Source organism: Petromyzon marinus, chromosome 7 (genome assembly GCF_048934315.1).
Source record: "Petromyzon marinus isolate PM22_M1 ecotype Great Lakes invasive population chromosome 7, UKy_Petmar_22M1.pri1.0, whole genome shotgun sequence".
Lineage (NCBI taxonomy): Eukaryota > Metazoa > Chordata > Hyperoartia > Petromyzontiformes > Petromyzontidae > Petromyzon > Petromyzon marinus.
In genome coordinates, this window is record NC_133673.1 from 12,551,428 (window position 1) to 12,568,835 (window position 17,408).

The 17,408-nt window shown below is 52.5% G+C and overlaps 1 protein-coding gene across 5 annotated transcripts in view; it reads right to left on the reverse strand.

Moving 5' to 3' along the window:
- Positions 1-5,250: 5,250 nt before the first annotated feature.
- The window catches only part of MYBPC1 (myosin binding protein C1), a 95,196-nt gene continuing 83,038 nt past the window's right edge, over positions 5,251-17,408 (reverse strand). For 4 of the 5 annotated variants that reach the window (XM_076065408.1, XM_032949182.2, XM_032949181.2 and 1 more), the window contains one exon: positions 5,251-7,481. In XM_076065408.1, the coding sequence (XP_075921523.1) occupies positions 7,375-7,481 (107 nt within the window). In that variant the 3' untranslated portion in view covers positions 5,251-7,374. Of the gene's footprint in view, positions 7,482-9,535; positions 9,584-17,408 lie in introns of all 5 variants that reach the window. The other variant, XM_076065409.1, reaches the window with a different exon arrangement.

Sequence of the window (17,408 nt, forward strand, 5' to 3'; positions counted from 1 at the left end):
GAAATGGCTGTACAATTATAAGGCAGCTAAAGTTTGGCATACAACCCACTGAGAGATGGAAATGGCTGTACAATTATAAGGCAGCTAAAGTTTGACTTGATTTATAACATCTTTCCAATGGTTGCTCAATTTGTTACATGCCCAATTCTGAGGTCTGCTAGCCACGATATCGCTACAAGGGAGAGTTTGTGGAGCCGAGCTGCCTCTCCCGTTGCCGTGTGCTTTAAAGTCCCATTGATGAGGGGGATGTTGCATTTCGGCCCTTGTTGATGTTCTCACGCGGTCCGTGGTTCCACCTGCGGTGTGGAGGTGGAACAGTGAGTCTGGTAGAACGAGTCCCTCGACAAAGGCGAGAGGGATCAATGAGTGAGGTTCACGGGGACAGTAAACGACCGTGGAAGTGGCGATAGAAGGGTGATTGATGAGGAGTGGGCTTCAGTGAGTGAGCGAGTGAGCGAGCGAAGGGGCTGGTTTATCAGTCACCCCGTGTTGCTTTACTCTAAATTCTGTCCAGGGCAGCGAGGTAAGAAGTGGGCGCTAAGCCGCATCCATCCCGTCCGTGACTGTCAATTTATCCATGGGCTGATTGGGCGTCGCGGTGAAGGGTCTCTAGGCTCCAGGTGAAGGGTCTCTAGGCTCCAGGTGAAGGGTCTCTAGGCTCCAGGTGAAGGGTCTCTAGGCTCCAAGTGAAGGGTCTCAAGGCTCCAGGTGAAGAGTCTCTAGGCTCCAGGTGAATGGTCTCTAGGCTCCAGGTGAAGGGTCTCTAGGCTCCAGGTGAAGGGTCTCTAGGTTCCAGGTGAAGGGTCTCTAGGCTCCAGGTGAAGGGTCTCTAGGCTTCAGGTGAAGGGTCTCTAGGCTCCAGGTGAAGGGTCTCTAGGCTCCACGTGAAGGGTCTCTAGGCTCCAGGTGATGGGTCTCTAGGCTCCAGGTGAAGGGTCTCTAGGCTCCAGGTGAAGGGTCTCCAGGCTCCAGGTGAAGGGTCTCTAGGCTCCAGGTGAAGGGTCTCTAGGCTCCAGGTGAAGGGTCTCTAGGCTCCAGTTGAAGGGTCTCTAGGCTCTAGGTGAAGGGTCTCCAGGGTCCAGGTGAAAGGTCTCTAGGCTCCAGGTGAAGGGTCTCTAGGCTCCAGGTGAAGGGTCTCTAGGCTCCAGGTGAAGGGTCTCTAGGCTCCAGGTGATGGGTCTCTAGGTTCCAGGTGAAGGGTCTCGAGGCTCCAGGTTAAGGGTCTCTAGGCTCCAGGTGAAGGGTCTCTTGGCTCCAGGTGAAGGGTCTCTAGGCTCCAGGTGCAGGGTCTCTAGGCTCCAGGTGAATGGTCTCTAGGCTCCAGGTGAAGGGTCTCTAGGCTCCATGTGATGGGTCTCTAGGCTCCAGGTGAAAGGTCTCTAGGCTCCAGGTGATGGGTCTCTCGGCTCCAGGTGAACGGTCTCTAGGCTCCAGGTGAAGGGTCTCTAGGCTCCAGGTAAAAGGTCTCTAGGCTCCAGGTGAAGGGTCTCTAAGCTCCATGTGAAGGGTCTCTAGGCTCCAGGTGACGGGTCTCTAGGCTCCAGGTGAAGGGTCTCTAGGCTTCAGGTGAAGGGTCTCTAGGCTCCAGGTGAAGGGTCTCCAGGCTCCAGGTGAAGGGTCTCTAGGCGCCAGGTGAAGGGTCTCTAGGCTCCAGGTGAAGGGTCTCTAGGCTCCAGGTGAAGGATCTCTAGGCTCCAGGTGAAGGGTCTCCAGGCTCCAGGTGAAGGGTCTCTAGGCTCCAGGTGAAGGGTCTCTAGGCTCCAGGTGAAGGGTCTCTAGGCTCCAGGTGAAGGGTCTCTAGGCTCCAGGTGAAGGGTCTCTAGGCTCCAGGTGAAAGGTCTCTAGGCTTCAGGTGAAGGGTCTCTAGGCTCCAGGTGAAGGGTCTCCAGGCTCCAGGTGAAGGGTCTCTAGGCGCCAGGTGAAGGGTCTCTAGGCTCCAGGTGAAGGGTCTCTAGGCTCCAGGTGAAGGATCTCTAGGCTCCAGGTGAAGGGTCTCCAGGCTCCAGGTGAAGGGTCTCTAGGCTCCAGGTGAAGGGTCTCTAGGCTCCAGGTGAAGGGTCTCTAGGCTCCAGGTGAAGGGTCTCTAGGCTCCAGGTGAAGGGTCTCTAGGCTCTAGGTGAAGGGTCTCTAGGCTCCAGGTGAAGGGTCTCTAGGCTCCAGGTGAAGGGTCTCTAGGCACCAGGTGAAGGGTCTCTAGGCTCCGGGTGAAGGGTCTCTAGGCTCCAGGTGAAGGGTCTCTAGGCTCCAGGTGAAGGGTCTCTAGGCTCCAGGTGAAGGGTCTCTAGGCTCCAGGTGAAGGGTCTCCAGGTGCTGTATGAACGGACGCGGCGCCGTGCTTCATGAGTTCCATGTCGCCCGCACCGCATGATTTTTTTAAATCTCCCAACTCAGTGGTGACGCCTGCATCTGCGTCGCTATAGCCCACCTGGCTGGTTTTGCGGGTTCCGTACCACGCGTGTATGTGTGTACACAGAGAGTTGTAGTACACACACGTAACACACTTTACGTACAACACTCTATTCCGTCGGGCTCAAACTATGCAAATGAAATATATTGTTTCGCGTTGAAAAAAAAATTTCACCGCATTTACGTAACTCTTCTGGTTCGCGGTCGATGCAGTTATACTAATCATCTACCCACTTATTTGCAAGTTGCCTCAACACTCGATACGATCCTCTCACCCGTCTCTCGCCACCACCGATCTGCAAAAAGGTTCATTTTATATTCAGCGAGGTTCGGGCGCTTCGCCTTACCATCTTATTTTAACCCGGTACTGGAACATCGCCATCTTCATCATCATCTTTGATAACTCGATAATTTGCCCGCAACCCCCCCCCCCCTCCACCACCCCTTCGACGTTTGGGTTCAGCGAACGGGACATAAAATGCCGCCCAGTAATGAATTGGAGCTCCCAATGCGATAATTTAATTGTGCGGACGTGAAGAGGACGGACGGCCAAGCTGAACGCGATCTTGGGAAATGTGCTGGGCCCGCCGATATTATTTCTGTGTCAGTAATGAAGTATTCTCGGGTGTCGGAATCTGGTAACAAGAGAAAAAAAACAGACCACCCACCTCCAACAGCTGTTGGGTCTCCAGTCCGCTGTCATACCGTGAAGCCTGTTGTTGCTGTCAAAAGCAAATCACGTATTCGTCATCAGTGCCGGATTATCCTATAGTAGCAAAAGTAGCTACATATGTAGTAGCTACGGGACCCACACTTTCAAGGGCCCCGCGCGAAATGCTTTCACGCTATCAATTGCGGTTCAGTGACGCTGCACTTACTCTATGACTATAGTACTATACTGCCCTTCAAACTTTATGAACGACTGGGTGTTTAAGGTTAGCGATTTGTCGTATTATCTGGCTGTATAGCAAATGAAAAAATACAATTACTGTACTATGCAAGTAAAAATGTATGTGTTTTAATATTTATTTATTTATTTTATTTAGGTCCCCATTATAACATCCGCTAAGGCCCTGCTCTAGCTTAATCAGGCACTAGACGTCAGATGCCAATCTGCAGCAATGCCCAGCGAAGTAAAATAACGCGGGGGGTGCCCCACCGCACCCCCCACCCAACCTCACCATCGACAGCAGATCAACAAAGGTCCGTGGAGTACGACAAACATCTGCAGGTGATTCCGGACCAATTGGTTTCGTCATCATCAGCCACGGTCAATCCACTGCTGGATAAAGGCCGCGGCTACCCCTCGCGATGCTGCGGCGTAGTAATGCGCTCCGCACCTGCACACGGACCCATTTCATCGCTCCATCTCTCAACTTTACTGCCACTCCGCTCGGATTCGTAACCATATCGCCTAGCGCACCTGATCCGCGTGTGACATTTTTTCCGTCTTTCAGTGTAATTCAGATGTGGAAAGAGGAAGTACTTTCGATAGTTTTTTTTCACTTTAATACCATGCCAACTTCAGCAACGACGACAGGATTCAGCTGAGAGGCGGTAGTATATCAACAACACCGGTTGTGATGACCTCAAGTCTTGACTTTTGCGATGCATTCTCATGGGCCGAGACAAATTGGAGATCCCCAATCCATCCAGCAGATGGCAAGTTTTAGCTGCTAATGTCCTGCTTTCCGTGGACGAGTTGAAGGTTGATTTTTTTACTGGTAGGAACGAAGTTGTAAACTGAGTGTACCAGCCTGCAATAGATTAATGTGTCCGTCCGTCCGCCCCCTTTCAATACTTTAACGAAGTGAAATCTCGTGCTGTTGGGTGTAAAATCAGCAATAGACAGCGCAGAGACTTGTCCTACCAGCCCACCCTGCAGGGACCTGTTTTTTACTCAAAAACATCTATGATGGATAAACTTTATTTTGTCCAGCGCCCAGTGAGAACTCAAGTTTTAGCTGCTAATGCCCTGCTTTCCGTGGACGAGTTGAAGGTTGATTTTTTTTTACTCAAAAACCTCTATGATGGATAAGATTTATTTTGTCTAACGTCCAGTGAGAACTCAAGAGACCCAGGATGGTCTCATTTGCACGTGTGACCTGGGGCATTCGGATGAAGCAGACGTTCATTTCGCAACTCCGATTGGCTACGTTCAACATAACGTAACATGCGGCTTAATATAACCCGCGGTAATAATGAGGGCGGCCGATGGGGTTGAACCGTGAGCCTCTGCAACAAGCAGCAAAGGCGAAAGCACTGGGCAGTGTTAACGGTCTGGACCGGCCTTACAGAGGCGACTTTATACAGCCATCTGTCAATCCACCGTTGGATGAGGCTTCTACACGCCCTACCGGCCACCACGTTGTTCAGTCCTGGTTGGTGTGGAGGGCCGGAGTGACTTCTCGCGCCCAACCAATTTTTTGGCAGATCTAATCACGCAAATGCTGACCCACACTGCTAAACATACAAAGACAAGATCACCCTGTACAGCCTTAAACAAAGTCATGGGGCAATTTCCGTAAAGTGAACGCTTACGGAGGCCGGCACGGCGCATATGAGTGGGTGGCCAATTCCATGCCTGGCCGCCTTTTTCTCCCCCGGTGCTGACGTTTACACACACAGCACCAGCTACAGTACTCATTTAGTTAGGGGAGGCCCAGGAGCTGTTCGGATATTCGCCATCACTGTTATTGGTAGTGAGTGCGAATCGGACTTGGGTCGCACGGTCCGCGGCTCAGTGCGCCAACCACAGAGACACCGCACGAGAATTATTCACAACTCTCACACGCAAGATACTCACGTGGCAAATCATGCCATGGACAACCATCTCCATTCGAGTTTACGTGTTTTAAATACGTTTATTGCCGTTGTGTATCACGTAGCATCGGACGAATGAAACTTCCAAGCGCCAGGCAATCCTCATCCCAGACGAGGCACACCGTCTAGCCACGAGCCTTGAGTTGGCCGCACTTTGTCGCTTTTGCTCTCATAAATGCGCGCGCACTGCAGTAACAGCCTGCATCACACACAGTTACGGGGGTTTTCCTATTCGCTGTGGTTTGTTTTTGTACGTGAGAAAGTGCCCCTTATTTGAATTACATAGTGCAGACATATTGATAGGGCGGACAAACACTGGTTTATGGCCTACCCAAAAAGAACTAATATCATATGAGCGACCAGGATTAAACAAAAAAACATACCTGTACGTGCCTTAACGTAGTTGTCCGCCCCCCCCCGCCCCCCCACTGAATAAATGCATTTTGGGACACAGTGAATATAACATAATTCGAAAATAAGCCACGCGTGACAAATCCCATCCAATGACGCGCGGTGACAGCGAGGGGAAAACATCCGCGACGGAGGATCACGTGGTGGAGTTGCAAGTCGGCGAGTTCCTCGAACCGAGTGGTTTTTAATCCTATTCATTACTCTTCGGATTCCAGTGAGAGTGACACTGGCAGCAACATGTTTCGTGTGAAATATGTGTTGTTAAAGTTGACGTTAGAGGGCCGCATGTAATTCAAGTCGCATACCTAAGCGTCACAGATCCTCCCCGACCAATTAACCGGACCACACTCAGTGCGGCGTTGGTACTCCGTGGTCGAGCAGTCATTTTCAAGACATGTTCACTTATACGACCTTATTCGCATATCCGTCTATACCGTAGTCCCCCAGCAAGCGCGATATGCAACGTTGAAAATGTACATTTATATGGATTACTCGTAACTTGGCTGAAAATATCTTAGAATAAAAACCAAATAGAGGAAGAGTTCTACAAATCTCTGCTATCCATAATGTTTTTTTGTTAGATCGCGTAAATATGAATGTGTCGTTAAACCCGCCACCACCTGACACAGCCAATTAGTAAAGTTTGTCACGTAAACAAAACATGCCAATTAGTTACGAGTTCAGCGCACCGGTGTGTTGGAGAGTAATCCACAAAATGTGGCACTGTAAACGGTGAAACGGACTTGACCAAACCCGCAAAATGTTGTGGGTTTGGTGGTGGCGGGTTTAACGACATTATATTTACTTAATTTGCTAAGCGTGCAGTCATAAACATGCAAGACCTATTCTATTTCGTGATCTATTGACTGTGCTGTGTGACCCAGTCCTTCCCTTTCCATCTCGTGCTCAACCTTGTTACCAGAAAGAAGAAAAAATATCTAAAATAAAATAAATACAATTTGAGGGTGCCACGTTCAATACCGTGCGTCAACATGCATAGTGGGTGCCATCCAGCTCCTCCTCATGCATCTGAGCAAAACAGGAGTCTCAAGAAAACGTGTGCGTGTGTCCTATAAAGGCAATAAGTGCAGCGTGACTAGGTAATACAGCCTCCGCACCGCATCATCAAATTCACCGCATCACCAAAATTCACTTTTCCAAAATCATCTCCGGCTCATCCTTGTGCAGGATGGAATGCTTTTGGGGAAAATGTGAAGGTCTTCATCCAGCAGTTGAAAGCCAATCAGGTACTCTCCGAGTACATCAACGGTTTTAGGTAGTGCCATTAACATTGAGTTTAAACGCATTCATGAATAATAACAAACACCACTGTCCTAAGTGTTGACCCTTCTCTAATCCACTTTAATGTGTGGGGGGGGGGGGCTCCGAGGGGCAGATTGCTCCTTTTTATGCCCCCCTCCCCATTTAGGCAAAGACAGGAAGGATTCATTTATTCCAGGGGACAGATCTGGGATAATCATCCATGCAAAGGCTCGGATGAATGGATGCATGTTGATGCCACTTCCGATTTGACTCCCCTTATCCGTGCAAACGTTCAGGCGAATAGATAATGGAAATCTGCACGCATCAATTAGGGCGTGTCGAATTAAAACAGGGGTTTTGGGGTAAAATAAAAAAGTTAAGTCGGCATTCATAACTGGCAGCTGCCCATGGTTGTGTGTTGCGGTTTTCTTGCTGTGCGGTGCAGGATCGTCGTGGGTGGATCTGCCCCCGTCAGACTCCCAGCTTGGCGGTCAACTCCACGGTCAAGATGTCATCGTCGAGGTCGCCGTAGGTGATCGGCATCCCCAGCAGCATGAGGGAGAGCAGGCTGGGCGTGCCTACGAGGCAGAGGGGCGGACGGGCGGACGGACAAACGGAGGGGTGGAACAACGAAGGGACAGACGGACAAACGGAAGGATGCAGTGCAAAAGCAAAACGTTAGACCAGACCGTGGCACTGTAGACGGTGAAACGGACTTGGGCCATATTGAGGTGGCTGGGTGGCACCTATGAAGGCCGGCACGGTGCAGCCAGCGCCACGTCTTTCCGCCTTTGTCTCCGCAGTGCTCATGCTTACGCGACTGTACCAGATACTCCTTTAAGGTTGAGTCGACCCACGGGGAAGGCGCAGAACCGGTTCAGATATCGCTCGCCACTGCTCTCAGCCATGGCCGGGAATCGAACTCAGGGTCGCCAAGGTTTATAGTGTGGCACGCTAACTAACCACTGCGCCAGCATGCTGCTCACCCCCCCCGACACCCCGCACATTAAAGCATACCACACATAATTCACACGTGTCCAATATAGAGCCTCGCGTGGCTGATTATAATCGGGCCCGATGATGATCCATTACATTTTGGCTCGATGTCCTCTTGTGCACTCACGGGACGTTAGGGGAGAGAGAGGGGGGGGGGGCGAGAATTTCGCATAGCGCACGAACTGGGAGCAAACGCCACCGACGCCCGTAGATTAAACGGGGCTTCAAGCGGTGTGGGGATAGAACACCCGAGGAAGACGCAGCCCTGGCACCGGGCCTTCCGTAGTCATGCGACGTCTCTATTTGCGACGGCAGGCCAACCCAGCGCGGTTAGCGAACCCCGTGCCGCGCTTGGCATTGGCCGGGGGATGTGGGGGGGGGGACTGTCGCTGAACAGGCCTAATGAGCCCTCTATTTTTGACTCGTTGAAACCGCGATCCGATGTAATGAATATATCGTCAATTTGGTGGGATAAACTGCACCCCTCGGTGGGATTTATCGTGCCGCGTGCAGCCTCCGAGCGATGCGCCGAGCGCGGCTTTGCGCGAGCCGCCGATCTCCGTCAGGATGCCGGAGAAGGTGTGGGTGGGGGGCTACACATCAAGTTTGTTCTTCGTCAAGCCCCAACCCTCGCCGGGCTTGGTGGTGGTGGTGGTGGTGCTCGTGCGACGCTGCGACCCGGCGCTTCGGGGGCAAGGGTTGGTGGATCTCGCAGAGATTTGGAGGCGAGGGTGGGTGGGCCTGCGAGCAGGTAGCCAGCGGGAGGTGGCGGCGGTCGGGTAAAATCAATTGTGGGATTCGATCCGCGCGCATCTTTGAGTCTTGTCCCCTCGTGCGCGGGGGTTGTTTCTTCTTCTTCTTCATCCTCCGAATAACTCGGCGTTCCTTCCACGTGAAGCAAAAAGGATCGTGAATGCGGTTGGACGGAACGTCTCCCAATGGATCAGAACCCTCCGGAACATGCTTCCTGTCACTCGATGGGGCTTTCCTGGGTAAATACAGGGCATCATCGTCATCATCATTATTATTATAACTAGCCATGTGCGTCCTCCAGATGTTTGTCATTGCATACGCTCTATGCATGCCTCACAAACCTCGTCGCTGTACTGCCCCTTGTGTGCACGCCTGGCCAGTAGGTGGGTGTCACACCCACAAAACAACGATCGCCTGTGTGGCCTTTCAGACTTCAGGGGTTGTTGGCGAGCACCTCTGCTAAGGTCGACACGGCACGTGACGTGCCACTGCTTCCCTAGTGCCGACGCTTCGGTACGACACCAGGTGCTCACTTAAGGGCGAGTCAACCTTGGGGACGCCCAGAACCGGTTCGGCAATCACTTGCCACTGACGGTAGCCATAGCCGGGAGTCGAGCTCAGCAACCCCCCCCCCCCCCCCCCTAGTTTTGTAGCGTTGCGATAGGTTTTTCTTAGCAGATTGTGACTGTGTGGAGACGCTGTCCATCCGCAATGCTAACGTGAACAAACGTCCTCTCAACACTCATCGTTCGCCTTCAAGCTCATCGCACATCGGACGAGTTACACAGCGCCGCAACCTGCGCGCGTGCCCGCGCGTGAGATCATGCAGTCAATCCAAACCGGTGTTTGTTGTTGTTGTTATTGTTGTCGTGTGAGCGCTTACCTTGTGGTGCGCGCGGCGCCACTTAGCCGCGCGCCAATTCCTGGGCCACTGTCGTGCAGAACGGACGGCGGCGCGATGAGAGCGAGCGGGCGGGGGAGCGGTCGGGCGATGAATCGAGCGAGCGGGCAGGGGAGTGGCATTGCGAGCGGGCGAGCGACAACGGTGGAGCAGCAATGGTCGCGGTTGCAGAGGCGGATGGAAGGGAGCGGGGACAGGGGTAGGGGTAGGCAGATGTTGAGATGGTCAGCGGTCAACCACAGCGTAGGCTTCCGCGGCTCTGCCGCGCAATTCTCCCACGAGCTTTCGGGGTCGTGCCAAGGCGTTGTTCGGAAGCGGCAATGCCCCGACGGCTCGCTCCGCACGTGCTGCTCGTGGGAGCGCCTTCGTCCGGAACTGAAGACGCTCTCCGAGCGGCGCGTGTGGAGCAAAACGTCTGACATCGTTGCGAATCGACGCACGGTGCGACCCGAAAGCTCATGGGAGAGGGATCATCGCAGTCCCGCAGCGCAGAGCGCACTGAATAGGCAGGGTGTGGGCATCGCGGCTCACCACCCCTGGGGGGGGGGGGGGGTCACTTAAAGCGATCACGTTCATGGGTCCAAAATGGTTTGAACGCAGATTCCTTGGCAGGTAAAATGATTCGTCAAATCATCGATCGAACTCGTCTCTCACGCTCGTGCGTAGATTATTCTCGCGACACAGGCACGCATCGAATCGAGCAAAGCGAGAATCTGACGCGTTCGACTCTCGCTCGCAAGATTCCAAGGGCGTGCCGTCAGAACAATCCGTGGACACGCGCAAGAGCCGAGATCAACCCTGCTGGCACCGGGCACAAGGATTTGGAGTGCGTCTTTACACACCGCAGCCAGCGCCTCGGAGAATACGGTGACGAGTCTGCCTTCAATGCAGCCAAGCCCAGCGTCCCTGCCGCCGCCCATTCAGTTTTCACCTTTACACGTTTGTCACAGCACACGCACCGTCGGCAATGCATCACCAGCCAATGGGAAATGCATAGGCAATCGAAATGCATGTGCCTACCACAATACACTTGCAGCATCTGTACGTGTATATTAAAACATACAGCATATCATCACTGTCAATTGCGTGTGTGTTGCTGTGGAATGAAAAGCACAGGTCAACAAATATTTTCGCACGGTTATGACAGCAAACCCTGCTGCATGACAAGATATGAGCGTACGCACCAAATGTCGTCGGGAATTGACGTGCTTCCGAGTCCACTGCTACTACTACGACTTGCTCAGGGTGGCTAGGAGATGTTAACTACCTCGCCTGGTATACAGGAGGTCGTGGGTTCGATTCCGACCCTGACACCTGCCGCTGTTTGTTTGGCCGCGTGGAATTTTCTCCGTTGCCTCTGGTTTTTCCTCCACCTTTGGAAACACGCGTTGAGAGTATTTTGGCTGCCATAAATTTCCACGTGGCGTTGAGCCGCTTCCTTGAGCTATCATTTTTAGTCGGGTCGCTTCTGGGAAAAAAATATCTTCATAAGCTCAGTGGGCCTTACCTGGTTTGAATTTAAAAAAAAAGTTTACAATTGAGTTTTTTTAACTCATCACCGATAATTTTCCCGGTCGCATGTGCTGATGGGAGTGGACATCACGTGCCCAGTTGCCACAGCCAATTAATGCCTTGGGACTTAAACGAGGCCTTTCTGGGGTAATTAAGATAAGTATTTGGTTATTTTACGTAAAAAAAAGGTTATTGATCCGAAGACGGGCTATTGCCAAATAATTTGCTTCGACGCATTTGGTAAGCTATCAAAAGGCAGTGTTTGACAACGGCGACGATAGCAAAGAATGGACGATCTATACTTGAATACCACGTTGTGGACAAACGTCGCATTCGTATGCAATTACGCAGGAATCAAGGTACGGGAAGAGGCGCGTCACGCCAGTGCTGCGTGCACAGAACCACCGCAGTCAGTGCGTTAGCTCGTTTCCTGCGCTGATTGTGCAACACAATCACGGTACGTTCTGCGTTTCCCAGCCGCCTTTCATCGCGAGCAACCTCGGGGTTGCCTCTCCGATGATGACCAATTCACCACCCCCCCCCCCCCCCCCCTTTCAAATATAAACGAAGCCATCACACTCGTGCACACGCCTGATGATTGCCGAACTGTAGCATTCGTCAGCAGTCGGTCGATCTTGTGTGTACGTGTCCAAGTAGTAATTCCGAGGCGAGATTTCAGCGTGTGTACGTGTTGATTCTGCAGTCTGTTAAGGCTATACGGGGGATCTTTGTCTTTGTGCATGTGTGCCTACGTGTGTGTGTGCACGTGTGTGCTGGTGGGCGTACGTGCGCTTGTGTAAGCGTGTACAGAGACTGTATGTTTGTGCGTGCGTCCATGTCCTAAGTGAAATGGAGAGCACCGATTGAAATTCAGATGGGGACCTGGTGTGTATGTGTGTGCACGTTGGGACGTGTTTAGCAATCATCAGGCACGTGCTGCGTGCAACGACAAAGTAAACTCGGAAGGACGAAGTGTGGCAGGTTAGAAGGACTTTGAGTCCGATAAACACTGGGTCTGGTGAAATGACAAAGCGCGTATTCGGCTCACGACAAAAAAAATCAACAACAAAAACAACAACCAAACCAACTCGCGAATCGTCCTCCACGTTTGGTCCGGAACTACATCGCGATCGTGGTAACCTTCGAGGCGCGGGGGCAGACGGACGAGCAGATCGCGATCGACGAGGGGTGGGGGGCACGGATACGTGACCAGGCAGGACCGCATCGACAGGACGCGCTTTTTTATTCCGGTGGGACGGCAGCGCCAACGGCACGATGGGAAAATGTAGAGCGAGCCGAGGACATGGGCCATTTGAAGGATTCGTGGCCTGAGGGCGTTCGGGTGACACGGAGGGTCCGAGCGCCGGGCTGGATAATCCCGAGAGCCTGTGGTTCGGATCCAGGTTTCAGCCGCCTGTGATTAAATTGGTCTCAGTCCCGTCATGGAATTATTGCACTAAACCCCCCCCCCCATCACGCTTCATTGGGCGTTTAACAATTATATTACCCGCGACGAACAAATACAGCACGAAATTACGACGTAACGACATCCCATTATTGTTTACATACGAGCGCCACACCAATCTACACCTGTGAATAACTCTATAATTATACTACCCAGCATGCAACAGGCCGGCACATACAACAACAAAATCGATTAATATTCCATATCTGCTCTCGATACATGACACCTCAGATTGCCTCCATCACCTTTGGGGGGAGGCGGGTGGGGGGAGGGCAAGGCTTTTGGCAAAGTGAAACTGCCGCAAAACCGATTCATCGCCTGCAACTGCTTTGTCCACACCTGAGGCAGTATTCTCGCAAAACAAGGACATTAAACAACAGGTTCAGGATTTTATAAACCAGTCAAAATGTCGTAAATTTGTCACGCGATGAAACACGTGGGTAATCCTCGCCGAGCGGATCGTCCGCCTCGGCTGCGAGCAACCGGTTGCGGAGACGTCCACACGCAAGCACGCAACAGAGTTGCCACGTGCAACCGATCACTCAGGTGTGGACCGGGCTTGAAGGTGGGGGGAGGGAGGGGGGGGGCAACTGAAGGTGGGTCAGCGTCCGGCCTCGGAGGAGACATTGTCGTCAGGCCCCCCCCCCCCACCACCGGGGGCGTCCGGCGACGACACACTCGCACGGCCGCGGGCACGGAAACCGCGCGCGCGCGCACGCACGCGCACACGCACCTTCTATTCTCGGCGTCCCCTTTTATCCCGACGTTTACGCCGAGGCCCGGAGTGGCACCGAGGCAGCCTCCCGCGGGGACGTCCATGCATGGTAAGGAATGTGCGCCACACGCGGCGCCCAAACAGATGGGCCACGTCGAACAACTGCCGCCTCGGCCAATGCGCTTTAGCGGCCACTTAGCAAGTCGTCGCACACCCCCCCCCCCACACACTCCCCACACACAACCCTATCCCTCCGGCCAACCCTCCTCTTGTCCCGTCACGTGTTTCAATAAATTAGTGCATTCGTCAGGAGGGGGGGGGCAGTATTTGTCACCCGGGGTGATAAATACTGCCAGTATCCAGAGTCGACTGTGTCACCCCATATGGACAGCGTCTGCACATTCGTTCAGTGTCCACATACAGGCAGTGTCCACCATGGCCAGAAAGCTGCCTCTATTCCAATCGCACTTCCATCGATGTTTCATCTCACATTAGGGTGTTTTTTTTTTTAATCCCGCCTGAAAAGATGTTCCCTGTCAAGCATGCTGCGGTCTCTTTCCAAACAACACTACAACGCTGGTCATCGTGCAGTAGCTCTCATCTGGAGATTAAACGAAGAAAATCATTGACATCATTCCTCACCTCTCGTTGGTACCAATGAGGCATTTTGGGAACCATTGGCTGCAATGACATTTTTAATTATTATTATTCTTTCGTTCTTTCGGCAAAGTCACGTCGATAGAAAACATTATAATACAAACAAAAATCCCAACGTTTAAAATGATTTTAAATTATTGTTTGAGGTTTCTGTACCACGTTGTCCCTTAGCGAACTTTCCTGCGCGCGCGTTGCATGCGCGGTGCCCGACTCTAGTTTGCGTTCTCCTCTGGCTTTGGATCGGCTCGTGCTGCAGGCGCTGAACTATTGTCGCGTCGCCAGGGCGAGAGAGACGGCGACGTCTTGGGGGGGGGGGGGGGGCTCGTCATCCCGGGGACCGACGTTAGCGATGGCGATTAAAAGATGTCACTTTCAGCCGTTGTCGCTCTGCCGTGTTGCCGTACTTTTGTTTCCGGCTCCCCCTTTTATTCCCCCTCGTAAACCGGTGCTCAGTCTCTCGCTCGATGTTTTCCGGAACGATGCTAGGCCGATGGGGTTTCTAGCGCAGGGATTGTTTGGGGCACTATCACGAAGGAGTGCAAGGTGAGCCGCTCCACATTAATCCGCTTAATCCCATATTGTTGTAGCATCTATGCCTGCGTGTAGAGGCGCAGCATCGCACGCCTTCAGAGTTGCGTCAGGACAAAACAAGGCCAACATGGATGCGGCGCCCCAAAATAATTCCCACCAACGTCGCACTGGACTGCCCCGGCTAAGATTAATCACTGCTTGCCAGTGAGATAATCGTTATATAACAATGTCCTCTGCATCGAACAAACGAAATCGCCGCGAACCACCGCAAAGGTAGCGAGAGGGGTGTATTTTTAGCTTGTAGCTACCGGGACGCGTCGCGAGAAGCATCGCGGCTGTCAACAAGCGAACCGCCGAAAGATTAACGCCGGAGTCATTGTGCCCAGGACAGTGTGTGTACTTCCGCTGCACGTGATTCCTGCTGACGCCGTTGCCAAAGTGGGCTCTGCAAGTCGGCCCAAGGTGGCAATCGTTCTTGTTAAAGCTTACAAAGCAGAAACGACAACAACAACAAAAACTAAACTATTTTATTCACCGGGTCAACTGCCGGTGAGCTATTAGATATTTTTTCAGAGGCAATCTGGGCCACTCGTTAATAGCTCGTCAATAGTGGCGATATCATCACCATCATCGCACTTGGGGATTTATAGTAGCAGCCTAAAGAATCTAAACGCGTGTTGTTTCTAAATGTGGAGGGCAAAACCGGAGGCCCCCAGGGGAAAAAAATCCACGCGACTGCCACGGGGAGAGAGAGAGAGAACACACGGACTACAGATACACAACAGGCATCGCCAGAGTCCGGGATCGACCTTCTGTGTGCCAAAGGCTATCATCTTGTGATGGTAGCCTTTGTCCTATGAGAATTGCGCAAATACCAAATGTATTAATCTATTTATTACCGCCGATAATTATTGGCATGGACGTTGTGGAACAGCTCATCCGGAAAAAAACATATAATGAATGCACCCATAACGAATGAACGTCTTGCTTAATGAAACAATATCAAAGACGAGGTATGTTCGCGTGATTTTCAGACAGCGCCAGGAGAGCTCAAATGCAGTGGACAGAAGGAAGTGAGTGCGGTGTGGAGCACCGTTTAGCCCCCTCCGTTTTGTCTTTCGCTGGCCACACGCCGTTATTGGGCCCCTCGGGCCCGTTGTTCGGCAACTTTGATTGAAAAACAAAATATATTTTCTCCGCATATACTGTCTTCCGCATCGTTTGCTGCACGTTGCATTTAGTAAGTAAGCCATTTATAAACGCGCATCTCTTATCGCCGAGGTCGGGTACGCACGCGCGTTCACACGCCCGAGCACCACGCTCCAGGATCTGCAACTGCTTATTTACGGAGCGACAACGACGACGATGATTCCCTTGTTCCTAGCGACGGCGATTCCCCTGTTACGATCTCAAACGCCCCTTTGTTCTGGCCACTGGGAATGTGCTGCATTGGAACCTTAGCGGCATCAATGAAGCATGCCGATGATGAAGGGGTAAGGGAAGGGGGTGGGGGGGCATCGCGTTGGGGCGAATTGCCGTCAACGAGCACCTCCTACGAAGTGCCCGACTGACACACCGGGCCTCGCACGACGCACGCATCTCGACCCGGCGGTCGAGGATCTGCAGCAGTCGAGGAATCTGCGCACCTTCCTGGGGGAACAGGTCGGGCTGCGGCCCAGCACTGGCCCACAGGGCTGTGCCTCTCCACTGTGCCACTGAAACTCTCATCAGTAAGTCTGCCCGTTGTCACTCGCAGGCGCGGGTGCGAGGCGGAGAGCGCTACCGACGCCACGCCATCCACGGGCCGGCCGTTACGCAAACGTTGACCGAGATGAGGCCAGGCGGCCAAGGGGTCAGAGTCCGAGTTCAAATCCAGGATCTCGCCACCCGTGGGTTAAACTGATTAATTGGTCGTGGTGGTGCTGCTGCTGCTGAGTTGTCAGCGGTGCACAGGGAAGTTTAACAACAACGCACACTCGTCAACAACGCGGCTTTAAAAGAATAACAAAAATAACATATTAAATGAGCGACGTTTCGGGAACGACCCTTCTGCATTGCACCCATTGCCCAAAACTTTGCCGATTATATATTTTCCCCCCGCCCGTTCAGGCAGTGTTGTTTGACGTGCGTGTGCGCGCGTGGGGTTTTCACGATCAAACCGGGGGTCTCCACAGCAAGTCAAGTGACGGCCTCAGCCCGGTCACCAATGAGTACGTGAAATAAAAAGTAAGCGGCGTGGGAAAAACAAAAATGCGGTGCTGCACTCAACTTGGCTTGCAATCTCGCCCTGGGAATAAAACATTCTGGATGCGTCGCTGTGTACGAGGAGCGTCGACACAGCGGGGTACGTGATTAAGTGCCTAGAGTGTGGAAAAAAAGGGTCAATTGAAGGGCCTCTAAGAAGTAGTTATGTGGTATCTCGTTCTGCGGGTTGTTCGCGAACACAGGGCTTGTCGTGAACTCCTCTGCGAGAGTTGTAAACGGAGCCTTCGTCGCATCGCGTGATGAAGACAGCAGGTGCGAAACACCATGGACAGAGACATCAGCAAAGGAATGTGCTTGAGAGTTATTCCATTAAGTTGTGATCGTTAAGGCTGTCAGATAGAAATGCAGCGTTAAACATCAATAACAGCGGTACAAAAGACAATGAGTCATATCACAACACAGTGATGATGACGACGACGACGACCATGATGATGACGATGGTGATGATGACGGTAAGGATGATGGCGATTATGACAGCAGTGACAATTACGACGCTGGCGATGGTGATGATGAAGGCGACGATGATGACGGTGATGACGGTGATGACAGCGATGATAATGACCACGATGATAACGATGACAATTGCGGCGACGGTGACGACTGATAATGTTATGACGATGACAATGACGACCACAATGGCAACACTGGCCCCCACACATCTAGCTCACGCTCGGCAAACCCCTCGCTGCTCCTCCAATCCCCCCCCCCGC